We start from the raw sequence: 26497 nt of genomic DNA, 5'->3' as shown, positions 1-26497 counted from the left end.
AAGTCACAAAAATTATAATCATCAGTTCACTCAGTCCCATGTAATTAATTTTTTTTTCATCTTGATCTTTTGTTAGCACTTTTATGAATTCATCAGTTTTCCATTAGAGTTCTGAAAATGCTTATTCATTCAGTTCAGCAATATAGTGAGTTTGTTTGTTTTTGAAGTATAATTGACCTACACCTATGACTATGTTAGTTTCCGGTACACAATGATACCAGGATATCGATCTTTCTTTTCATTTCAAAATGATCACCATGAGAAGTCTGTTTACCATCTGTCACCATTGGACTGTTTTGAGTATGGTGTTGGGTTATCAATTCCCAGAGGCAGTTTAGATCCTCACCAAAATCTTTTGAATCCAATTTAGAAAATTGAACTCTTTATTTTCTCACTAAGGTCAGGGTCAAAAGTAAGCCCTGAAGAGAAGGGTCATGTCTTGTTCTTTGTGGCCCTAGTTCCTAGCTCAGGACCTGACATGGGACAGTTCCTCAATAACATTTATTGGGCTGAGCTGTGAAGTCACCACCACAAGGACGCTGACTTTTTGTTGAAGACAGGGATACATTGCCGGGAGCTGTGCAGTTTTCAAGGTCCTGCCATATGCATGACTCCATTGAGGAATTCAAGGCAATTTGGATGGTCAGTGCAGCTAAAAATAAGGAAACCTTAGCTACAAGAGGACTCTTAGAAGTATAAGGAGGCCAGAGCTTAAGGCATTTGGGGGGTTGAGTGTAAGAACATCAAGGTGTGTTTTGCCTGGAACTCTCCTGTCTTGTGCACAGAAGTATCTAGTCCTAAGACGATTCCAGCAACATTCTCCAGCATTAAAAAAATAATAATAAAATAACCAAAGAGAATATGTTGGTAGCAGTTGCTACTAATGTGTGCCTTGTGGTTTCTTCCCCCCCCCCCCCCCACCTAGTTAAATGTGAACGAGAGCCGCTTCCAAAGGAAATTTGTGAATGAAGTCAGAAGGTGTGAATCGCTGGAGAGAATCCTCCGTGAGCCAATTTTCTGCTTGCTGTCTAAAAGTGAACTGGCAGGGAGGGAAATGGTTTGCAGGGCTGGTGTCCTGCAATATGCCCCTATTTGTAATGCTACTCTAGGTGATCCTGGAGATGGGTCGGGGAGGTTAGAGATGGGATCCAGGTGCTGTGGCAGGTCCCCAGGGCAATACAGGCACCTGAGCTGGGAAAGGCACCTGTCCTGCTTGACCCCATTTCGTAGGTATGAGAAAATGCAATCACCTCGGGCTCTCTGGTGGGGTTTTGTCCCTCAGGTTTTCTGGAAGATCAGATGCAAAATGAGATTGAGATTCAGGTGCCTGAGAAGTCCCCGTCGACCCCTCTCCCACGGGAAATGATTACCCTGGAGGTAGGTTCTTTGCGACTTTACTGAGGACAGTCACGAAGTCTGTCTCCTGGGGACTCTGCAAGCCTCGCGTGGGTCCTTTACCCCGTTGCTGAAGGCGGGGAGGCGGATTTATGTGTTCGTCCACTTTTCAGTGTTACTCCCCCAGGAAAATCCCATGGTGCAATTTTTAGAGTCACTCTCCCTGATCCAGGAGAGAGCTCTCTTTCTCAACGTAGCCCTAGGGAAGCTCGCCCCACTTCGAGGAGTGGTTTCCTTTGGGACATAAGGTTCTTACAGGTAGCAAAGTTTTGTCTATATGATGCCACCGAACAGACCTTACGCTGGCACGGTGGGATGTTTTCTTTTTTTCTTTCTTGTTTTTTAAAACGACAGTCATCATGCTGTACATTACATTTCCAGGACTTATTTTATAACTGGAAGTTTGCACCTTTTGATCCCCTTCACCCATTTCACTCACCCCCCTCACCCCGCCTCTGGCAACCACCAATCTATTCTCTGTATCTCTGAGTTTAGTTTCTTTTTAGGCTCCACATTCTACATGTAAGTGAGATCATACAGTATTTGTCTTTCTCAATCTGACTCAGCTCACTTAGCAGAATGCCCTCAAGCTACATCCATGTCGCAAATGGCAGGATTTCCTTCCCTTTTTTTTATGGCTGAATAATATTCCTTTGTGTATACATACCACATATTCTTTATCCACCCATCTGTTGGTGGACACTTGTGTTTTTCCATGTCTTGGCTATTGTAATTCTGCAGTGAACGTGGGGATGTCGATATCTTTTTAAGATAGTGATTTCATTTCCTTTGGATAAATACCCAGAAGTGGAATTGCTGGATCCAATGGGTTGTTTCCTAATTATCTGTCTGGTGGGAAATAGCTGATGCATTTGTTCCAGTCTGGATTGAGGCCTCTCCTCAGACTGCCTCCTGAGGTCAAGTGTGAGAAGACAGCAGTTTTCTTTAGCCAAGGTCACTGTGGCCGGTGGGGCCCTTCCTCTTTCTTTCCCCTCTCTGTCTAGTTGCTTTTATAAAACACTGAGTACCTGCCATGTACAGGGCACCTTAGAGAGAAATGAAACATGGCCTTGCCCTCTAGGAGCCCTCTAGAGCAGGTGGTGGAGAAGGCAGGCTGAGGCAGAGGGAGAGGATGCCAAAAGGTAGGCAGAGCCAGATCCTGGAAGGCCCTGTAGATCTTTTTTTTAAAAATAAATTTATTTATTTATTTATTTATTTTTGGCTGCGTTGGGTCTTCGTTGCTGCGCGTGGGCTTTCTCTAGTTGCGGTGAGCGGGGGCTACTCTTCGTTGTGGTATGTGGGCTTCTCATTACGGTGGCTTCTCTTGTTGCGGAGCATGGGCTCTGGGCGCGCGGGCTTCAGTAGTTGTGGCACGCGGGTTCAGTAGTTGTGGCTCGCGGGCTCTAGAGCGCAGGCTCAGTAGTTGTGGCGCACGGGCTTAGTTGCTCTGCGGCATGTGGGATCTTCCCGGACCAGGGCTCGAACCTGTGTCCCCTGCATTGGCAGGCGGATTCTTAACCACTGCACCACCAGGGAAGTCCCAGCCCTGTAGATCTTGATTAAAAAAAATTGGACTTTTTATTGTCAGAGGAGGAAGGGCTCCCTAAGGGAAGCGGGCAGGTAAGGAGGAGCTTCACTGAGTTGAAACTTATCTCTGGCTGGGTTTTCTCGTTTGTCTTTTGTTTTCTTTTAAGATAACTTAAAATTCTTGAAATTGTTGAAGCCATCAGTAGTATAAATCTAGATCCTCTAACAGAAATATGAGACTGACAACTCCCCTAGAAAATATTTTGGATCTTGTATTATTAAAATCTGGATATTTTGGGAGAACGTTTTTAATCCATATGAATAGGATTTCCATAAAATCATCTCCAGTTTCAGTCTTATCACTAGTCTTCTGATACCAGCCCTGTTAATTATCCCCCTCACCTTCCTAAACACCTAGAGCTGATCTTGTGGACTGTGAGATATCTTAATGGCTCATGTTTTTACCATAATCTTTTTTTTTGACATATAGTTGATTTACAATGTTGTGTTAGTTTCTGGTGTACAGCAAAGTGATTCAGTTATACATATACACATATATATTCTTTTTCAGGTTCTTTTCCATAATAGGTTATTAGAAGACATTGTTCCCTGTGCTATGTAGTAGGACTTTGTTGTTTATCTATTTTATATATGGTAGTGTGTATCTGTTAATCTCAAATTCCTAATTTATCCCTCCCCCCCTTCCCCTTTGGTAACCTTAAATTTGTTTTCTATGCCTGTGAGCGTAAATAAGTTCATTTGTATTTTTTTTTTTTTTAGATTCCACATATAAGTGATATCATATTATATTTGTCTTTCTCTGCCTGACTCACTTCACTTAGTATGATAATCTCTAGGTCCATCCATGTTGCTGCAAAATCACTCTAATCTTATTTCTGAGTTTTGGCAGAAGTTTTCCTAGTTTTCCAACTTTCTTCTTAACTATTTCATTCTTTGTTTTTTTTTTACAATGTTGTGTTAGTTTCTGGCGTTCAGCAAAGTGGCTCAGTTATCCATATGTATAATCTTTTTCATCCTCTTTTCATTCCAGACCATTCTGCCTCCCTACTGCCAGCCTAATTTTTGTCATGGTGTCACTCTATCTTGTCACTTCCCTGCTTGAGAATGTACGATGGTTCCCTTCTTGCCTATGTCAGGCCCATCCTGGCAGCAAAGCCCACTCTCCTCAGCCCTGTCCTACCTCTCAAGTCCTCCACTGTCCTCGGGCAGGTCCCTTGATTGTATGCTCTTATACGATATTGAGGATCCCGAAGAGCTTTATTTATGAGGGTTATATTTACTGATATTACTGCATTAGGAACTAAAACTGAAAAAAAAGCAAAATATTTATTACAGTGGGTCCCCTACATACCAACCTTCAAGTTGCAAACTTTCAAAGATGCGAACGTGCATCTGGTTCCAGCAAAGAACCAGAACCTGTGCCATCAACGTCAGGCATGAGTGAAATTGAAGCTTGCCCTCCATCTCCTGTTGCTGACAATCCTTCAGCTCTACCATCTCCCACCTCCTCTCCCTCCTCCAGTCAGTAACTCTTTTGTCCTGTACACTCGATGCCAGCCTCTGTATGCCAGCTGTTGTACTGTACAGTTGTACCTTTCAAAGTACTGTACTGTGAGATTAAGAATGTTTTCTTTTTTTATTTTTTGTGTTTGTTTTTCATGTATTATTTGTGTGAAAAGTATTATAAACCTATTACAATACAGTACTACATAGTCGATTGTGTTGTTAGTTGAGTACCTAGGCTAATTTTGTTGGACTTACAAACAAATTGGACTTACAAACGTGCTCTTGGAACAGAACTCGTTGGTATGTAGGTGACTTACTGTAACTCATTTAAAAATAACAATATCTCATTACATGTTAACATTTTTTTTAACGAAAAATAATTGTATTTTCCAAAACAAAAACTTTAGTGAAAAGAATGACGTTTGCAAATTTCTTAAATGCATGGCTTAATAGAAGACTGACTTCTCGTGTCTGTTCTGCTTTGAATCTGTTGGGATATGTTATTCTCATTGAAGTATGTAAAGAGAATTCAGCCTTGCACAATAGGTAGTTGGAAAAGGGAGGAGAATTTTAATAGCCTTTTCAAATAATTGCAGATATTCTTTGATATTACATTGAAACTTGACACGCATGGAGACCCTTGCTTTTGTTAAACAGGTAACAAGTATTTTTATTTCCAAATTGACGTTGTTTATATGTTTTAGACAGTACCTTAAAAAATCACTTCATCCCAATGAGTTTGTTATTGGCTGACTGGTTGGTTTGAAACTGTACACATTTGTAATAATAACCAGTTAGATAAGGGGCAGTCGGATGTGTGCCAACAGTCTTTGCTCAGTATTTTCCTTCTAGATACTATTTATTGTAAAGATGAAATTAAAACAACATGTGCTCATGAGAGTAATAGCTGTCTTACCATTGATCACGGGGATTGGTTAATTGATTCAGCTGATCTGGCAGTGACTTGAGTGTTCCTCCCACATTCCTAGAAAGGAGAATCCTGGCAATAGTACACAGTGGCTCGGGCCCTTGCCTTGTAGAATTTCTAAAGAGGCTTTCATAGCAATCCTAGGGGGAATAATAATTCAGGAAAAAAAAATCTACCCACAAATCTACCATCTCAGCATAAACTGCCTTAATTTTTCTGTTTTTATTCTTGCCAGCTGTATTTTTTATAACTACGTATCCATAATATACATTATAGTTTTCTACTTTTCCATTTACTATCATGTTGTAAACCATTTCTTAGATACTGCATAGTTCTCCAAAATATTTTTAATGGCAACGTTACTTTTAATGGAGTCATTAAATGGATAGAGCAGATGATTAAGAAATGAGGATTTCGGGGCTTCCCTGGTGGCACAATGGTTGAGAGTCTGCCTGCCAATGCAGGGGACACGGGTTCGAGCCCTGGTCTGTGAGGATCCCACATGCCGCGGAGCAACTGGGCCCATGAGCCACAACTACTGAGCCTGCGCTCTGGAGCCCGTGAGTCGTGACTGCTGAGCCTGCATGCCACAACTACTGAAGCCCGCGCGCAGCAACGAAGACCCAACACAGCCAAAAATAAATAAATAAATAAATTTATAAAAAAAAAAAAAAGAAATGAGGATTTCATTTTTTCCCCCAACTTGTGCCACCTATAGTCAGTGTTCAGAATTCAGGGTAGTAATTGTTTTTGAGAGGGGAAGGAATGAGATGCAGTTGAAGCTGGGTGATCAGTGTGTGGGTTCATTATGTAGTCTCCCTACTAAAGTATGTTTGAAAAATGTTAAATATTCAATTTTTTCTGGTATTAAGGTACTTTTTTTAGAAGATAGGAACTAACATTTGCATGGTTATCTTTTTATTTTTTGTTTGTTTAATTTCTTTGGTACGGGTGTCTCTTAGATGGATTTTTAAAACATCTAGCATGATACTGTCAGTCTTTTAATAGGTGACCTTAATCCACTTTCATTTATTGTGATTACTGAGTTACTGGCTCTTTGTTATACCATTCCTTTGTTTTTTTTCTCCCCTTTCCTGCCTTTCTGTAATACCCTTCAACCCTTTTCCCCCTTCTCTTGGGTTGAAAGCTATAGATTATAGTTAAGCTTAACATCTGGAGATACATGCTTAGTAAATTTTTCCCATAAAATCTGCTGCTGGTTCAGTGCTCCTTCCTTTGTGGATTATATGTCTTTTTTCCCCCTGATGGCCTTTAAGGTTTTGTCTTTGTTCTGTAGTTTCACTACGATGTGTTTAAGTATGGATTTATTTGTTATTGTTTTCATTAAATAATTGGTGTATTAGGATTTTTAGAAATACATGTATGGTACAAAGAATAATGATATAGCAAATATCAAGTGTCACCACCCTGTATAAGATGAAAGGTGACCACAGTGATGCTCTTAAAGCCCTCTGTGTGCCCCTCATCACCCCTCCCCTCCTCCCTTGGAGATAATCACTACCTGAATTTTGTATTTTTCATGTTTCTGAAATTAATTCATTTTCACTGCTGGGTAGTGTTTCTTTTATTGAATGTACCACACTTTATCCATTCTATTGTTGATGGATATTGGATGAATGAGAAATGAGCTTTGATATTTTAACATTATTTGCTAAATCTCAAATTGTGTCCAGTAGAGAGTTGATCCTCACCTGTTGGATTTTTTTTTTTTTTTCATATTTATTTATTTGGTTGCACTGGGTCTTGGTTGCGGCTCGAGGGCTCCTTAGTTGTGGCATGTGAACTCTTAGTTGTGGCATGCATGTGGGATCTAGTTCCCTGACCAGGGATCGAACCCAGGCCCCCTGCATTGGGAGTGTGGAGTCTTAACCACTACACCACCAGGGAAGTCCCTACTCACCTATTGGATTTTGAATTTCAGTAGCTGTATGTTACATTTTTAAGATTTCTAAGTACTTTTTTAATACTTCCTGTTCTTTCATTTTATGACATGTTTGTTTAGTAATTTCTTGTTTTACTTTTTAGTGGAAGTAATACCTTTGTTTATCTCTTCGAACATTCAAAACTCTTTCAGACTATTCTGTAAAAATAATTCCACCCACTGCGATTTTGTGTTCTGATTGTTGATTTTGTTGGTGACTTTTCCTATCATTAGATTTCTTCATGAGCCATATTCTTTTTGTAGCCTCAGTTGAAAGGGAGATTGGTTTCTTCTTCGTTTTTGTCATCTTGCCTTCTGTGTTCACCCTTCTCTGTGTCGCCTTTGTCACTTGCTTGTACCTGGTTCTCCAGGCCCCCCAACTCAGAACTGGTGGTTTCTCTTTTTATATTTTATGAGAAAATATATTTTGTATTTTATCACTACAACGTGTTTGGGGCAGAAGGAATTCTCAACATGTAAATTTAATCCAGCTTCACTATTCAGTGTTTAAAATGGGGGAAGAGACGTGATTTGCTGAAATGCCTTCACTTCCTCATGCAGCTATTGTCCCTTCCCCCAGATTGTTTTCTGATCCTCCCCATTTGATGAGAGAACTCCTGAGAGTGGCTTTACTTACAGCTCTACAATCTTGCTGAGTTTGACTGAACAGGCCTCTCAACTTCAAGCTACCTTGTGATGCACTGAATACTGCTTTGATATTTAGTTATCCGTTACGGTGAATGTACAGTGAATGTCATAGTGCTTTCTGCCTGGCTTACTTTCTTTTCCCTCCTGCATAGACTGCTCTAGAAAAACTGGAAGGAGAGTTACAGGAAGCCAATCAGAACTATCAGGCTTTGAAGAAAAGCTTCCTAGAGCTGACTGAATTCAAACATCTCCTGAAGAAAACCCAGGACTTCTTTGAGGTTGTAATTTGGGGACTATTTATTCAAGGGCCTTTTCCTCCAGAACCTCAAATTTCCATATTGACAACTGGCTGGTTTGGAATATGAATAAATTGCGCTGTTTCTGTCACATGGCTGGGCCGAGGGGGAGGGGGAGGGTTAGGGTGGCATGTGGCACTGGTCGAAATGAATGCAAAAATATTAAGGTGCTCACTGAAAAGTATGTGCCCCAAATGGCCCAGACAGAAGTGGAAGTCAGAAAAAAGCACAAGTTAGTTTGAACAGATTTGGGATTTTGGTACGAAGAGACTGGGGAAGCTTTTTGATCTGGCAAGGAGCACGCTACCTTTTTTTTTTTTTTTTTGACACACGCATAAATCTTTATTTAAAACAGAAAAATAGATCAGGTCTAAGCAGTCTACCTTTCGAATTCTAACTATTTGTTGAAAATTGAAATGTCATTAAAAGCAGACAAAACCATGAGGTGTGGTTTTAAGGTAGTCTAAATACATTTAAATGAAAATAGTGATTCTTTGACTTTCAGACGGAAACCAATTTAGCTGATGATTTCTTTATGGAAGACACTTCTGGTCTCCTGGAGTTAAGACCTACACCTGCATACATGAGTGGAAAGCTGGGGTTAGTGAAACTCCCTGCTCTGAAGGTTATGTGTAGATGGCTCCCTGGTCCGTAGCTCAATGCCCGGTGCGTGGTAGATTTCCCGGAATGTTTGAGTGAATGAATGAATGGACAAATAGTGACTGGCATGAGGACTCTTTCACATGACTGTAAGGCCTCCATCCAGTAATAAACCCAAGTCTAACCTGACCAGGTTGGTGGAGTTGCAGGTAGTGTTACCTTGTTTATGGTGATACTGACCTTCTTGAGTCTGAAGAGTGCGACGTGTGTATTGTCTCCACATGGGAAGGATGTAGTGATAATTGTTTAGATGGGGTTTCACAACTCTTGCCTGGCTTTGGAACAAGGCTATGGGATACATGTTTTTTTTTTTCCTTGTCTCTGAAATACTGTTTTGGTAATAAAATAGATTTGGAGTGTGAAGTTTGAGTGTAATTAGCGATGAGGTAGTTATGCAATCGTGTCTTCCACAAGTAGAGGTAATAGGATGTGATAATACCCACCAAAATGTTTGGTGATTCAAAATGGTGGGATTTCATTCAGTGTCCAAGTAAAACTGATGAAAGTGAGTTTTAGAATTCTAGTTTTTTATTCAATAGGTACTTGGGGGCCTGCTATTTGAGGCACTAGACATTGAATTTGAAATGGCAAGGAAAATATGTATTGAAAATATTGGATCAGAAGGTAATACAGAATCAATGTACATTTAAAGTAATAGGCCAGTGAAAGTAACCATTCTAAAGTTCATTTGAAAAGTTCGGATCAGAAATTATCTAGATACCTAGATGATTGTAAAAGCAGAGATGTATAGAAATCAATATATATGTTTCAGTTTTAGTGCCTTATTTGTATAAACGCATAGAGACCATTGCTGAGCAGATTGAACACTTGCTCCCTTTAGCTACAATGCTATAATGAATGGTCTGTCATATTTTTAATTGCAAATAAGTGAATGTGTAGTATTGGGATGATTAAGGAAACCCGGACATGTCAAAGGAAACAGGAGGTCAAAAGGGACTTGGGGAAAGTTGGGGCTGGGATCCAGAGCGGCCTTGTGGCCCCTGCCCATCAGGGCTATGTCCTTACCTCCTGCTCAGAGGGAAGGTGGCCCTCCACCTTGTGGTTGCACATCTTCCTATCCTACAGGGCCTTCTCCCTGCACCCCGCTCCCTGTGCCTCAGTAATATGTCCTCTTCTGACTGCTCAGGTTCACGGCTGGTGTGGTCAACCGGGAGAGGATGGCTTCCTTTGAGAGGCTGCTGTGGCGAATTTGCCGAGGAAACATCTACTTAAAGTTCAGTGAGATGGACACAGTTCTGGAAGATCCCGTTACAGTGGGTATCTCAGGCTGCAGGAAATGTTTTCTGAAATTTTTTGTAGCCCCACCAGAAGGGTTTCATTCTCTCAAACACTGAGTCTTTAGCTCTATGAAGCTAATATCTATTTCCTTTTTTTCTCCTTTCTTTTCTTTTTTCCTCCCCAACCCCTCCTTTTAAAAAATACCCATGAAAGGGCTGAGTCTTGTTAACACCTCATAAGTGTTCATTCCCCCAAATACCGTAGCTGTACCAGTTCCTGGAAACTTACCTGTAGTAGTGCCCCATGGAATGGCAGCTGTGTCTTCATCACAAAGCACTGAGAACTGATTTAGGTCAGTGCGTCCCAAGCTCCAGTGTGCATGGGAGCATGAGATCTTGTTCAATGTATCGACAGATTCTGATTCAGTGGGTCTCTGGTGGTGCCCTAGAGCCTGAATTTCTAATCAGCTTGCAGTTAGTTGCTGGTAGTCAATGGACCACACACTTCGAACGAAGATTTTGAGGGTCCCCTTCACTGAGTGTCACACGGTTATCGCTACTAATTCCGTAGGGTATGCTTCCTCCACCCTTCCGGTTAGTATTTAAATCCACTTACTTTTTAATTCCAAGAAGCTGGGCTTATTTCTAAAAGAGTCATAATCTTGTCTAGAGTAGAGGCTAAAAAATGTAATTTTAAGTTTTATTTCATGGAAAACAACTTCATTGCTAAAACAAATACAATTTAAAATAAGAAAAAAGCACTTGTTTAAAAAAAAAAACGCATTACCATTCTAATGTCTTTATTTTTATTTTTTTCTTGTCCTCTTTCTCTCTAGTCCATAGCCGTAGGCAGGTGTAATTTAATATGGTTGTAGTAATAGCATGGAAATCATTTTTTTTTTGGCCTTCTCTTGATTTTAGATAATATAAATGCCCACCTGTATTACTATGTGCCATTTATAAATATTATTTTAAAATTCGACATTGAATCATTACTTTTCACAATCATGTTTTGACATGGAATAGTCGTGGTGGTAGAGAGAGTATTTACAAAGTAAGATGACTTTAGCCTCATGACATTGAAGATCACTGAACAGATAGCATGAGATCAGAATGGATTCCTGGTTCTGGTGGATCGAGAGACAAGAAGATCTGAGAGATTCAGCAAAGGACTAGGGGTGAACTCCATGGTTGAAGGAACCTTTGTTCCTTCAAATAATGTAAAGCAGGCAGTTCCCCAAATCCTGAAATACTCCTTCCCTGCTTCCATGAGCAACTACCAAACAGACAGTTCGTTTTGATATTATTTTCAATTGGTGCCTCATATTTCCATTGAGTTGATGTGACATTAACTGTCTGTTATTAGACACTTTATTTCCAATTTTTCTCCAGAATATAGACACTATGATAAGCATCTTCATGCATGTGGATTTTTATTTTGAACTACTTCCATGATATGAATTCAAGGAAATAAGATTGCTGGCTTAAAGGGTGTGAGCATTTTCATGACCCTCGATAGGTCCTGACAAATGGCTTTTCAGTGGGGTCGTACCTGATTCCAAAGATACATGATACCTGAGTGGTGTGTGATGAGTGCGTTGGATTTGTTACCACTTTTCCAACAATGGGTTTCATCATTTTGCCTTTACCCCCCATCCCAAACTAAATAAGAGTAAAACAGCACATTTCTTTGCTTACAGTAAAAGTTGAACTTTTCCATATATTCTTGTGAAATACATATTTTTTCCTTTCTTGTGAAATGTCAAACTTGGACTTTTAAATTGCATTTAATCAGGGTTCTTACGGGCATACAGTGAGTGTGTGAGTCCAGCATTAGACCTGGCTCCACCTTTGTTAAATATCAAACACCCACTCCCCCCTGAAATGTAAATGTTGTGTATGAGTTAACTCTGGTGAGCTAGGTCAGCTATTTTTATTTTAAGCCTTGCAATATCCTGGTCCCTCTCTTCTGGATGTTTTCTTAACACATCTCTTAAGCACAGGGCTTAGAGCTGAATACAAGGCTCAGCTGTGATCCAAATAGTGTAGCAAACAGCAAGGTGGTCCCTTTAAGGCTGTATCAGCCTTCCTGGGGGCCCCGCCCAGCCTGCCTCAGTGGCCTTGCCCTCAACCATCATGAGTTACGAACTTGAATCAACTGGGAGAAGTTTAAGTTTTCCAATTTTAAATTTAGAAAATTTTAAAAATTTCTAAAAATATATTTTTTACTGTTTTGATTTTCCAGAGAGAAGAAATTAAAAAGAATATATTCATCATATTTTATCAAGGAGAGCAGCTCAGGCAGAAAATCAAGAAGATTTGTGATGGGTAAGTGGCTATATTAAGGGCTCTTTTCATCAGCAATTTGGGTCAGGGTGTGTGCGATACATTGAATACAATACGTAGAACCTAGGGGAAGGCGGTCATCTAACCAAAGTGGGCAAATGATGGGTTAGCGGAAAAGGATGTGCAGAATGCTTCTTGGCAATAACCCACGTGTGTCCTTTGAAATGTATGAAACACAGGTTTCGAGCCACCACATACCCCTGCCCAGAGCCGGTGTCGGAGCGCAGAGAGATGCTGGATGGTGTCAACATGAGGCTGGAAGATTTAATCACCGTGAGTGAGGCGTTCGGGCTGGTGACCTGAGCGGGGGCTGCCGATGGGCTACAGCTGCCATTTCCTTATAAGTCCTGTCTCCCAGGGCCCTTGCTCCAAGGCTGGCTGGAATGTCTGCTATGCTCCTCTGGCTGTTGTGGCAGAAGGCTTCATAATTAGGAAACAGTGTTCTCTAAGCTCACGGTGATGAATTTGCATGTCAGTGATGCTTTGCCTGGGCTTAGAATTAACCACAGCCCTGGTCAACCTGCAGGTGCCCACCCCAGTCTGATAAAAGGAGCCTTTTATTGCCAGACTGGCCTAGGCCGCATCTGTGATATAACTCACTAGCCAATTAAGTCGACCACCAGTCTTGCTGATTCTTTTTCCACGGAATTGCCCAGTTGTGTGAGCCAAGCAATTAATTCTGTCAAGACAGTGAGTCTAGTTTCACATATGAACACGCCCCCAATTCATATCCTCTTGTCGAATCTGTCATCACCTAGGATGGCTCTCAACACATATGATTTTCTTCAATAAGCTTTGCAAGTAATTACTGAAAGGAGCTGGGCCTACATCAAATCGCCTATTCCAGGTCAGCCCTGTCCAATAGAACTCTGTGGTGGTGGAAATGTTATATAACCTGCAAGTCCAGTGCGATAGCCATGGGCCACATGTGACCACTGAGCACTTGAAACGTGGCTAGTGCAACTGGGGGATGGGATTTTTATTTGTATAAAATGCGGCTGCTATATTGGTCAGCACAGTTCTAGGTCCTCAATGAGTATCTTTAGAAATTAGGTGTGTGTGTTTTTTGAAACTCCCAGGCTAACAAACATCTTTATCTTCCCAGAAAAAGCTGTGTTTAATTGTTCTAATCTTCTCTGTTCCCTCTTTGTCACTTGTCAGGGAGACCGTGGTTCCCTGAAGCAATTACCCTTGAAGTCCTTTCCCCCCAAATACTCTGCTGGATTTTATGAAAACTGCATGAGGAGAATGGAAGTTATGCTAAACTTATATTTCGGATGACTTGAGTCCCCGTGTAGAGGTTACTGAAGAGGGTTTCTGTGTTGTATCACCAGAACAAAAACTAATTCCACTAAATAAATTCTGTGGGGGCCAAATTACCTATTCATTCCTTCATTCATTAATTCATTTGTCATTTATTGGAGAGGTTATGTATGTAAGGCATTTTGATAGGTGTATTTGTTTCCTATTGCTGCTATAACAAGTTACCACAGACTACGAGGCTTAAAACAACAGAAATTTTTTCTCTCACAGTTCTGAGGTGAAAAGTCTGAAATCAAGGTGTCAGCAGAGCCAGGCTTCCTCTGAACGCACTAGGAAATGATCCTTCCTTGCCTGTTCTCCTATGGTTTGAGTGTTTGTATTGCCCCAAAATTTGAATGTCAAAAACCTAATGCCCAAGGTGATGGTGTTGGGAGGTGGGACCTTCGGGAGGTGATTAGGTCGTGAGGGTGGAGTCCTCGTGGGTGGGATTAGTGTCCTTCTAAAAAAGACCCCAGAGAGCTTGCTTGCCCTTTCTGCCATGTGAAGTTAGAATTTGAGGTCTGCAACCCAGAAGAGGGCCTTCACCCAACCGTGCTGGCATCCTGATCTCAGACTTCCAGCTTCCAGAACTGTGAAAACTTTCTGTTGTTAATAAGGCACCCAGTCTATGGTATTTCATTATAGCTGCCCGAGTTGACTAAGGCGTCTTCCTAGCCTCTGGCGGTTGTCAGCGGTCCCTGATGGTCCTTGCTTTGTAGATGCATTACTCTGGTCTCTGCCTGCATCACACATATCTTCCCTGTGTGCCTCCATGTCCAAATTTCTTATAAAATCTCCAGTCATACTGGAATAGCGCCCACCCTACTCCTCATTTTATGACCTCATTTTAACTTGATTACATCTGCAAAGACCCTATTTCCAAATAAGATCACATTCACAGTTACCAGGGGTTAGGACTTCAGCATATCTTCTGGGGAGGACACAATTCAATACATTGCAATAGTACTATAAGGAATTTAGAAGAAAAGGAAGATATAGTCCTTGCCTGAGGGTTTTAACCTCTAGTGGGGGAGATAAACTGCTCGTGAGAGTTAAAGGCCGGGTGAGAGCTGCAGGCCAGAAGAGGGGGCCAGGAGCAGAGGACGCCTCCGTGGCCGATGAGCCTCCATTGTTGCCACATTGTCTGGCATCTCCATGAGTGCCCCTCGTTTTGCTGTTGGTAATTTTTGCCCAGGTCATAACACAGACAGAGTCTCACCGTCAGCGCCTCCTGCAAGAAGCAGCTGCCAACTGGCACTCCTGGGTCATCAAAGTGCACAAGATGAAGGCCATTTACCACATTCTGAACATGTGCAACATCGACGTCACCCAGCAGTGCATCATCGCTGAGATCTGGTTCCCGGTGGCAGACACTGTGCGCATCAGGAGGGCATTGGAGCAAGGCATGGTGCGTGGCAGGTGGAGCAGGAGGGGGGATAGTTACGTCCAGCCTGAGCAGCCTCTCTGCCAGGCGCTCAGGTTGTCAGCCTCCTAAGTCAAGTGAACCTCACCTGGTAGGATTGTCTCCTTTATCTTTGCGCCTTCGGTCCTTACCCAGGGCCTGGGCGCATGTCAGAAACTCCCGCTCTTCTCAGCGTTTGATAAACGTGCAACATTTCTTTGATCTCAGCAAGTGTGTACTGGGCACTGATGTGCCGTCACTCTGCTAGTTATGCCTGTAGATACCACCTTTGTCTAGCTGGAAAGACAAATAACCAGACACCTGCAGTAACAGCCAGAACGCAGGGAGTGGATTGCTCCCTTGTGCCAGCCGCTGTGCTGAGCACTCAGCGCACCTTATGTAACTCTCACCACGCTCTTGAGTCATCCCTCTAGGTGTTCACTGTGCCCCAGGAACTGATCTAGGGCTGTGCTGGCAGAACAAAGCCCTGCTCTGATAGACTTTCTCGAAAGGGAGATAGACAGCAGGCTTGTCCCTAACTAATGTGATTTCAGGCAGTGATGCATGGTGAACGGGAAGTAAAGCGGGGGGAAAGTGAAGGATGTGGGGAGTGAGGGGCCTGTCTGATCACCTATTCACCCCATTGGCAAAGAAGGGACCCTCTGCCCTAAATATTGCAAGGTGGCCAAACACACGACACCTGATACTGGACAGATGAGGTTGGCCACAGTTTATTAGTCACATATACTCACAGCCCAGGGGAGGACACTGCACGTCACACAGGGCCACATGGAGGTTGCACTTGGGACCTGCACTTGGGAGCAGAATGCATCAGCAGGAGCTAGGGGAGGCAAGCTTTATAGTGAGGTGGCGGGGAGGTGAAACTCATCAGGTTGAAGCCTGGGCAGTGTGCCGTTGGTCTGGCTGCTGGGAGAACTGGCTAGGTGGGGAGCCTTTCCTGTTAAGTGGGTGGCATACCTGGTGGGAGCAGAGGAATGCATGGCTTGGCCTTTGGGGCCCTGAAGCTTTAGGTCTTTCTAATACCGTTCTGGGGCTGTTGGGGAGAAGGCCCCTCTGAGGAGCTGGCCCTGGAGCAGACTTTCCTGCACGTCATGGGAAGATGAGGCAGGGTGGGAGGAAGAGCTTTCGGGCTGAAGGGTCTGAAGGGACCCAACCTGGAGGTCGAGTTGGATGAGGAGATAGGAGCTATCTTTATCCCCTCTGTACAGATGAAGAAACTGAGGCACAGAGAGTGGAAGTAACTTGACCCCGGTCCTGTAGCCAGGAGGTAGGATTTGAATGTCCCCACATCGTGGTCCAATAACTACCCAAATGGGGCACTTACACAGAGCGTTTCACCCAGACTGGGAGGGGCAGCTGCTTCCCGGAGGAATGCATGAGCTGAGCCGTGGAAGGGTGGTCAGTGGCAGGCGGAGAGAGGTGGGGTGGCCAGTGGTTGGAGCTCGGGCACGGCAAGTTTAAAGACTTCGAACAAGGTCGGGGAGAGGCTGCAGGGCAGGTGCTGGTGGATGGACTCTGTAGTGGTGTACCTTCCTGTGCCGGAGTGACATGGTCCAGTTTGTGTTTTAGAAACATTTCACTGCCGTGTGGGGCAGACAGCTGGGCTGTGGGAGAGGACTGCCCTAACGCAGGGGTCTGAACCCAACAGTGACATCCTGTAATCGTGAAGGGGCCAGACTCCTACAGGGCTACTTAGGACCATTTCTACAGCATCTCCAGTCCTCTGAGATAATTACTTCCCGAGATCGGAGTAGAGAACCTGTGTGGGTAGGAGGTGAGGAGAGAAGTGGAAGGGGGTGGCTATCATTATCATCGTCACATAAGCAAAGGATACTTACTCCATGCCAGGCATTGCGTCAGCTCCTGGAGGGCATGTTTAGGAAACAGGAGGAAACCACAGTCCTTGCCCTCAAGGAGATCATAATCACACATATGAAAAGGCATATAAAAATGGAGTGAGGATCTCCTCGACTTGCTGTGTGACCTTGGGGAAGTTACTTAATCTCTTGGCACCTTAGTTTCCTCATCTGTAAAGTGAGGCTCATGGTGATACCTACGTCATCGAGTTGTTAGGAGGATGGCTGAGCACTCATTTAGTTGGTGCTAAGTTGTACTGAGTGTTCAGATGGTAAGCACTGCTGGAGTTTGGAGTGACCAGAAGGTTCCTGGGGGGTGAGCTGGAGAATCGTTAATACTTGGAGAAGGGAAGAAGAGAGAAGCCTAGTGTGGAGTTGGCTGATTTCCATGGAGAAGTAGTGCGGGTGAAGGTGTGAATAGAGGATTAAATCAATGTTGTAAAGAAGTCTGGATTATAAGACCAAAGAGATTTGATTTCATTCTTTAGGTAATAGGAAGCCTTTGAAGATTTTTGAGTAGGAGGGTAACATGACTAAAGTCGTGCTTTTTGTTTATTTTGTTTTATTAAAAGAAGGATTGCGCAGTCTGGAGTAGGCACTAAATGGAAGGGAAAGAGACTGGAGTCCAATGGGTGAGGCTCGGGGCCAGGCTGGTGGCTGTGGGAATGGGAAGAGGAGGGACTTAAAGGGGATGATTACCAAGATTTGGTGATTAATTGAATCAAGAGAAGGGACAAGTCTCATGATTCCAAAGTTTCTGGAATCTGGAGATTGGAGATTACTGAGAGGTCGGGGGAGGACCTGGCTTTGGGGCAAGTTGGTGAGTTCAGTTTAGGCTCCTGGATTTTGTGGGGTTGCTGAGACATGAGTGTTTGAAAGCCTAGGCAGGCAATTAAAAGAGAATTGAAATTTCGGAGAGGGTCAGGGCCATTGGGAATACAGGAACAGAATTAGGAAAGTGAATGAACTCTTGAGAGAGTAAGTAGGAAGGAAGGAAGGAAGAGTAGAGGGCTCAGAACTGTGCATAACATTTGCAGGAACAGGAGAGTGGAAATTGCCAGAGAATCAGGAGGAACTCTACTCTCTTGACAACTCTCCTGTAAGAGAAATTAGATAAGTACTAACTTTACAGATGAGATCATGAGTCTCAGAGAGGTCAAAAAATTGTCCCAAGTTCACCCAGTAAGTGATGGCAGGAGTTGGGCTGTGACGCACGTGCTGACACCTAGCCTATGGCTCTCTTCCTTACATCTTCTTATATGTTCTTTTTTGCAGGAACTAAGTGGCTCCTCCATGGTCCCCATCATGACAGCAGTGCAATCTAAAAGAGCTCCTCCCACGTTTAACAGGACCAATAAATTCACAGCTGGCTTCCAGAATATTGTAGATGCATATGGTGTAGGCAGTTACCGGGAGATGAACCCAGGTAAAGGGACCGATGTATTGTACAACTAGGCAGCTTGAAAATGAAAACTGGATAAGATTTACCCCTACGGTGGCCTTGGCAGTTAATCACTTTGAACGGTGACATTCCTAAAATCTTATTTGGTTTCCTAATGCCCTGCATTGTCTTTTGCACATGGTGATTAGTGAAAGATTTGCTCTTTGTCAAGATTTCACCTGTTCTCCCTGAAACCGTAGCTGTATCAGGCAGCCAAATTCAGTTCTTGTTTCCTTACTGATTCAATGAGGGTCATCTCTAGGCATCTGCACAGTCCCATAGCTGTTGTGTGGGAGAGATGGAGATGGATGTAGACAGGACTTGTAGTCAGAAGACTGGAGTCACAAGCTGTGTCACTAAGTTGATTCGTAAAATAAAGGGGATTTGTAAAATAGACCAGATGTCCTTAAGCCAAGCAGTTTATGGTGCTGTTCTTCTCCAGCCTGAGTCCCAATCTAATTTGTGACCCGTACTGTATGGGCCCCAGCAGGTTGAGGGTCCTGTGAGTAACCGCTGGAGGTGTGTGGTGTATGGAATGGTGGAGAAACAGACAAAAGATGGTGGTAGAAAGAGTGTAGAAGGCACTTAGAGATAGGAAACTGGTTTTAAATCCCATTAAGCTTTGTGATCATGGGGAAAGTCACTTAGCTGCTCCAAAACTCAACTCATCTGTAAAGTGGGGAATAATAATACTTACTCATTGAGGAGCTAATGTATGGGGGAGCTAAGTGAGTGTCAGGGGTGGGGATGGTGAGGGAAGACAGAATCAGAAAGACACAAGGAACCAGCTTGTAGGTCGTGGAGCGTGGTAGAGAAATCTTTGACGTGGGGCCCAAAGAATGTTGGGAGGACTCAGGCTGTTGTGGGTCTCACCTCTCTCTACAGCTCCCTACACCATCATCACTTTCCCCTTCCTGTTCGCTGTGATGTTTGGAGACTGTGGTCACGGAATTGTGATGCTACTGGCAGCCCTTTGGATGGTCCTTAATGAGAGACGCTTGCTGTCCCAGAAGACGACCAATGAGGTGAGTGTTCATGAAATGTCTCGCCTCGTTTCTTGGAGGTTATAAGTAGAATATTAAAAATGTGTATATTGTTTTCACCATGGAAATAACATGTTGTTATAAAAAGTAAGAGAAAGACGGAAAGTAAAAAAGGACCAGAGTTCAACATAAAAACTCCTGGCCAAAGGTAAATCCTTTGGATGGTTTGGTGCAGTTGCATCTTTGTTTTTTGTACATTACTTGACAAGGCATTGATCTTTTCCTTTACTTTTTTTTCTTAACATTGATTTTTTTCCTTTGATTATAAAAGCAATATATGTTCACTGTAAAAATTGGGAAAATACAATAATCTAACTACCTAGAGAAAATCACAATTAATTTTTTTTTCTTGTGCTTATACACAGGTATATAATTTTCTAAAATTGGGATGAAATAATGCATATTAATTTGTAGCTTCCTTTTTTTTCACTCAAAATATCACAAATATTTTTTTACGGCAGAGCCCTTCTCCTACGATCAGCCCATGATCAGCATTCTTATGAAATGCTGAGAAATCCTGAATATCGGGTCTTCACTTGCACACTTGAAGTTTCCACATTTTCTGTGAAGTCCCTTCATAGCATTGTGAAGGTTGAGACAACTCAAGTCTGCATTGTTTCAAAGTTAATCCGTTAACATCACTTTATGTCCACTGTAATACATTTTATAAACTGGAAACACGCTTTTCACTCTGTTCTGAATTTTAAGAATGTCTGCAATCTTTAATACAAGTTGACTTAAGTTGAGCTAGTTCAATGACGTCATAGCAAGTCAGTCATAAGCAGGGTTAGTGGGAGAATCAACCTGTGACCAATAGAGTTTTCCATGACAAGCATCTTAACAGCTGTGCTTTCCTATAATAAATATTTAAAGTCTCCAATGGACACTTCAGCAGTTCTGAGAACGGCTGATACACATCATCCAGTCCTACGGAAAACGCTCTACTCTTCTTGGTGGATGTGCTTAGACAGAGACTCACTGTTATAACAAGACCCCAAATGAGTGTAGGCTTCACTTGCTGTAAAACTTAGCAGCATAGGAGGCAGGTCCCAGAAGCACTTGAGGCAGCCGCCACTCACTTTCAAGTCCCTTCCTTTATAAGGGAGGCCTCAGCTGCTTCTTCAGTTACGTTTTCTAACCAAGGCTGAATTAAAGAATATGAAACTTTAGAGGGCTTCCCTGGTGGCACAGTGGTTGAGAATCTGCCTGCCAATGCAGGGGACATGGGTTCGAGCCCTGGTCTGGGAAGATCCCACATGCCACGGAGCAACTAGGCCCGTGAGCCACAACTACTGAGCCTGCGCGTCTGGAGCCTGTGCTCCGCAACAAGAGAGGCCGCGATAATGAGAGGCCCGCGCACCGCGATGAAGAGTGGCCCCCGATTGCCGTAACTAGAGAAAGCCCTCGCACAGAAACGAAGACCCAACACAGCCAAAAATAAATAAATAAATAAATAAATAAATTTAAAAAAAAAACAATATGAAGCTTATAGGGCTTTGTTTCCACAGTAACAGCTACCATTCTAGGACTTTTCTGAATCACCCGTAGAAGCTCAGGAAAATCAGGATGTGTGTGCCCTGTCTGTTTGGATCACTTTGATGCCTGCCTGGTCACATGGCCCCTCTGTGTGGGATGCCCGTGTGCCTTGCAGTGGCTGTCCCAGTGGTGCTGGAGGCATTCTGTAGCACACGTCCCCGGGGTCTGGCTCAGAGCCCACTGACAATCGCCCTCTGTCTCCCTGGGGCCAGATTTGGAACACCTTCTTCCACGGGCGCTACCTCCTCCTCCTCATGGGCATCTTCTCCATCTACACGGGCTTGATTTACAACGACTGCTTCTCCAAGTCTTTCAACATCTTCGGTTCTTCTTGGAGCGTCCAACCCATGTTCAGAAATGGCACATGGAAGTAAGTTGGGACAGAGCTGGGTCACTCAGTGGCCATCCAGGTGGCCTCAGTGACAGTTCTCGTGGCCGGGGGAGTCTACGCCTGGCTCTGCTCAGAGGTGCGCCCACCACTTCAACAAATAATTTGGTTTTACCTATTGAGTGTGAGACCTTGTACCACTTCCTCAGTAACTGCGCTGGTAACTGTAACGCATGGAAAGAGTTTTTAAAACTTCAGCTGAATTAAGTAGGTATCCTGGAGTGCGTCCCATGTGCCAGGCACTGTTGCGAAAACAACGGTGGACAGCAGGTATAAACTGGGCATCCGAGTAGCAGTCGTGGAAGTGAGGCTTCCGAGAGAAGGAGGTGGCATTTGAAACATACCTCGCTTGGCAGAGAATCGGGGATAGAGTGAAATTATGCAGCCACATACTTCGGACAGAAGGCTTGGCTTTAAGAAAGGCTGATGCAGGTTTGAACTATATATAAGTGATTGGTTTCCCATGTTCAAAGCCCCGGACTCACCAGAAGGGCATTTTTTTTTGACTGCTCAGAGCAGCTTGATTGAATGTTGAAAGCAAAGGAGGAGATGGTTAGTTTTGCGCTACTGTACTTGTTCCCTGTACTTGTGGGTGACAGGGTGAGGAAGGCAGAGGGTAGGGTGTGCTGGCTGGGGAGGAGGAGTTTGGGCTGCAGGAAAGAGAGACCTGGAAGCTCTCTGCATCCCCCCAAGCCGCACCTCTCGCAGGCGTCCCCAGTTATTATGCGGTGTATCAGACACACAGTCATCAGGATGGAGGCAGCGCTTCGGAATGGACACTTTTATGGGGAGGGAGAAAGATTTTCGAGTTTGGGGGGTGGGTCAGTGTGATGAATTGGGGGAGAAGAGGAGGGCAGTGGAGGAGCAGGGGCTTCGAGGGACACACGTGGGAATGTTGACTCCCTTGGGATCTTTGGGGCACCTTCGGCCGCCTGCATCACACAGTCGAGACAACCACAGTGGTTTCCGGGTTACTTTGCGAGGCCTAAAAGTCCCTGGTGATGTTCCCTCACGTCCGCCCACTCAGCTGCTTCAGGGCAGCTTCAGGTTTCTCTGTCTCTTTCTGGAACGTCCAGTGGGAAGTGTGACAGGAGAGCACCGTGAGAAAGGGGAGGCGGAGATGTGTAACCGTATCTGCAACCTTGCTTCCATCTTTTCTCTCTCAAGCATGGTAGGACTTTCTATTTAAGGCACGTCAGGGGTCTTATCTGCTCACCAAAATCTGCACCACACATCGTAAGTGGGGGGAGAGAATACACCATCCGTCTCATCCGAGGATTTCTCAGTTAGGAAAGATTCAACGCAGGGTTCCTTTCGACGTGAATGTTCCTAAGTGCATTTGGGGGCTTGGTGCTGACTGAAGGCCCAGGGGGGCTCAGGGGCTATCGTAGTACGGGTGGGTGTGTCACAGAGGCTCCGTGCATCTCCTTTTAGTCCCTTTGCTGGGTCCAAGTGCCCTGTAGTAGAGGACAGGAATGTTGAACAATAAATAAGTAAATAAAAATGAAGAAGAAAACATTTTGCAGCACTACAATTACAGATGGCTATGTCTATGGGGTTTTGTTTGTTTTTTCTCTGCAATTAGTATCCTGAAGAGACGCCTAGAAGAACAAAACTTTCATAACATTTGGAGAGAAATTGCTGAGTTTTGCGCTTCAGCTTTAAACTCATAAGCACAGTGATGGATCCCGAAACATGTGTTAAATCAGCATAACTTCAGCAAACTATTTACACAGAATTTCATTTGCCCTGGAGTGTGACGGAAAAGTCCGAGTCAACTGGTTTGCTGTCACTCTGCAAACGTGGGTTGGAATATTGTTCTTTTGGGTGCACGTAAATTACCCTGGCCCCAATTCCAGGCTGTGGAGGCCAAGCCTAGTCGGAGAGACCCCAAGCTCAGCCCTACGCCCAAGCATGGATGGTATGAAGCAGACCCTCTTCAGCAGGGAGGCGAAAGGAGATCGTAGGCATCCATCAGAGCGGCAAAGGGCACAGCGGGCTGATTTTGTCACTGGCCACAAGCTAGGTCTTGGGCCTGCTTTCCCTGGCAATGGGCTAGAGACACTGTCACACCATCCTTCAGCCACAGACCACAAGAATCATGTGTGTTGTCACCAAAATTGGGTTGATTGACTCAGTGAGGGAGATGGTGCCCTCTGGGGATGGTGGGCATCTCAGTAAGAGGGTGTTAGAAGGGCTTAGAGGGTTTGGCCTCTGGGAGGATAAGGAGAATGTTGGTCATTTTTGTGGTTTGGACAACGTCCTTATTTTGAACTGTCCATATTTTGATATCAGATATGATTGTGGGGTGGTCTTGTTTTTGTCTTGATTCATGATGGTCACAGGGTGGCCTTGTCTGATGTTGTTCTGTGAAACAGATACTATGGCTTAGCTGTGGGCGCCAGGCCAGTTCCCTCTTTTTTCTTTGTTGACACACAAACACATCTCTGATCATTAGATCCAACCATTTGCACTGAGGCGTGCTGTTAGGACAGGGGTCTAGGTCTGAGATGGCCGGTCAGGGCCAGCTGTTTACACTGTCCCTGAGGGCCTGGTCAGCATAATCAGGCTTCCTAATTTCCCCTGTGCTACCAAATACCCACCACACCCCAACTGCAGGAGGGAGGGAGTGTATTTCTAGGCAGCCTGTCTGCGTTGCCAACGTTCTGTTCTTCATCCTTTCAAATACTCATCCTTGGGCCCCTCCATAGATGTGTGCTCTTAAAAAAAAAAAAATTAAGCCCTAATGTTCTTAACCCCTTCAGGTTTGCACAGATGGTAAGAAATTCCTGCCCATTGACATTTGTGCTTCTGGGTGAGAATGGGACACAGATTTAAAGGCAGTTAATGGACCACAGCTTTCGGGGGCTGAGTTTCCCAGAGGTCAGGGGCCACGTGTGAAAGCCAGTTCATTCCTCCAGGATCAGTTCTCGTGCTCCCAGGGGAGATTTCCTGGGCTGGTCCCAGGGCTGGGTTTTATTTCCTCTATGCCCCTGTCACCCTTGCCCCCTGCCTCTTTTCTGATGTAATATAACTTTTTCTTTACTATACCCAGTCAGGCTGAGAGCCGTTTGGAAACTCAGACTGTGACCTCCTTGAGGGCCAGATGGTAATTTCTGTAGCTCAGTACCTAGGGTGATACTCAGCACATAGTAGGTATTCAATACCCATTTATGGAATAATTAAATGGACCAATTGGTGAGTCGCACCAACAGTTAGGCTGTGATTGGCTTGCAAGTGGATGACTGATGGTACTATAGTATTTTTCCTACCTCTAGTTGATCATTGGTTTTGTTTTGTTTTTCCTTTCTCCCTCTGTAGTACACAAGTAATGGAAACAAATCCACATTTACAGCTGGACCCAGCCGTTCCGGGAGTGTACTCTGGAAATCCATACCCTTTTGGGATTGATCCGGTAATAATGTCTTCTGAGATTAAACATTTATTATGTAAAATGTCTTGCTGAGGAGATCTCTGTGTGGAGGGGACGAAAGTGCCAGAACCTGTCAAATCCACCAACTTGTACTGAGATAGAATAGCATGTCCTGGAGGTTTTTGTGACACACTGCACTGGATTCAAGTAAATGTCCTACCTGCACCCTTTACCCAGCCCCTGGGTCATTTTCCATGCAATTTCCCAAACATCTGCCTCTTTCTTATCAGTTTTACCCCTGGTGGTTTACAATTGCTTCTTTAAAAGGCCCTTGGTTGCTTGGAAAGTATGCATATTAGATAAGCAATTTAGCATCCTAACCAAGTTCCCAACTTTGGCGTTTTCTTGCAGTGATTAACATCTCTCTTTTTCCTAGAAAAGTACGGATTTGCTTTTATATTTGCTTTATTTTATTGCATAGAATTATACAAGTTTTAAAAAATGTGTTAACTTTAATGGTTTTTTATATCTACCTCAATTGGATTTGAGCCAAACAAACAAAGGTGCTTCTTCGCCCAGCCTGCCAGGTACAAAGGGACGTCAAGAAGACACACATCCCTATTTGGGTAAAACCCCTCACACGATGGCTTAGCACCATATTGCCACCAGGTGGCGGCCTTGTGCTCCAAATGAGCACAAGTGTCTGGAACTGGACTTGGCAGATGGGGTTCATAAAAGTTTCCTCTACGCTCATTTTGTTGGAAGAGAACCTGAGACCACAGTTTTACTTGCTGATAGTTGAGAGTAATATAGCACTGGCCCTGAAATTGGTTCTCTGGTCTCTCCTATCTTGTGGGTCATCTCCTCTTCAGTTTTCCTGTTCCTCCCACTTGCTGCCCACCTCCTGTCCCTTATAAAAACAGCAAGCATCACCCAGGATTGGTTTATACTTGCCACCCAGGGGCACTTGCATTCTAAGTTTTATCAAAAGAGGTGAAGTCCTTGAAGTCCTGTTTGTAAGCTGCAAAGTGTTAAAAATAAATGCAAGTTGTTATTTTTGTAGACTGGAAGGCTTTATCTTGGGTCCAAGGAATTTCATGATTAGCAAACAGGCAGCGGAGGAGTATTAGAGGGGAGTGATTTTTAGGGTCTGGTTGACCTTCCTTTCCTTTGAATCTCATTGCTCCTACTGTCCTGTCTCTTCTCTTCACAGCCCCCATGTAATGCATCAGCAAATCCTGTCTACCCAATTTTGCTCCTCATGGACAAAGGGAGGGTAGCAAATTTGACAATTCAGAATTGAGTGGTCCAGTCTTTACTCTGTGTGCAATTTTGTCATCTGCCCACTAGTTAGAAAAGAAAAACGTGAGTGTGAAAGGGAAGGTGGGGTGTTGAAAATAATTAATTTTTTCCTAGTAACATTTAGATTTTTAAAGATTTTTGGTCTTTTAAAATATTATAAAATAATAATATATATGATTAAAAACCCGTATAATACAAAGATTATTAAAAAATAAAAAGATAAAGCAGAAACTAACACACCATTGTAAAGCAATTATACTCCAATAAAGATGTTAAACAAAAATAAAAAAAAAAAGAGAAAGAGTTGCCTTTCTTACCTTTCCTCT

At 43.6% G+C, this 26497-nt stretch overlaps 1 protein-coding gene across 12 annotated transcripts in view; it reads left to right on the top strand.

Annotated features, from left to right (window-relative positions):
• The window catches only part of ATP6V0A4 (ATPase H+ transporting V0 subunit a4), a 72792-nt gene that overhangs the window by 26759 nt on the left and 19536 nt on the right, over positions 1–26497 (top strand). For 11 of the 12 annotated variants that reach the window (XM_061198780.1, XM_061198781.1, XM_061198782.1 and 8 more), the window contains 12 exons: positions 926–1004; positions 1283–1377; positions 8120–8245; positions 8769–8863; positions 10071–10197; positions 12407–12489; positions 12687–12780; positions 15005–15217; positions 18364–18514; positions 19415–19554; positions 21321–21478; positions 24818–24911. In XM_061198780.1, the coding sequence (XP_061054763.1) occupies positions 926–1004; positions 1283–1377; positions 8120–8245; positions 8769–8863; positions 10071–10197; positions 12407–12489; positions 12687–12780; positions 15005–15217; positions 18364–18514; positions 19415–19554; positions 21321–21478; positions 24818–24911 (1455 nt within the window). Of the gene's footprint in view, positions 1–925; positions 1005–1282; positions 1378–5045; positions 5107–8119; positions 8246–8768; positions 8864–10070; positions 10198–12406; positions 12490–12686; positions 12781–15004; positions 15218–18363; positions 18515–19414; positions 19555–21320; positions 21479–24817; positions 24912–26497 lie in introns of those variants that run through there. The other variant, XM_061198788.1, reaches the window with a different exon arrangement.

This window comes from Eubalaena glacialis, chromosome 8 (assembly GCF_028564815.1).
Source record: "Eubalaena glacialis isolate mEubGla1 chromosome 8, mEubGla1.1.hap2.+ XY, whole genome shotgun sequence".
Lineage (NCBI taxonomy): Eukaryota > Metazoa > Chordata > Mammalia > Artiodactyla > Balaenidae > Eubalaena > Eubalaena glacialis.
This window is presented reverse-complemented; position numbering and strand designations above follow the sequence as displayed.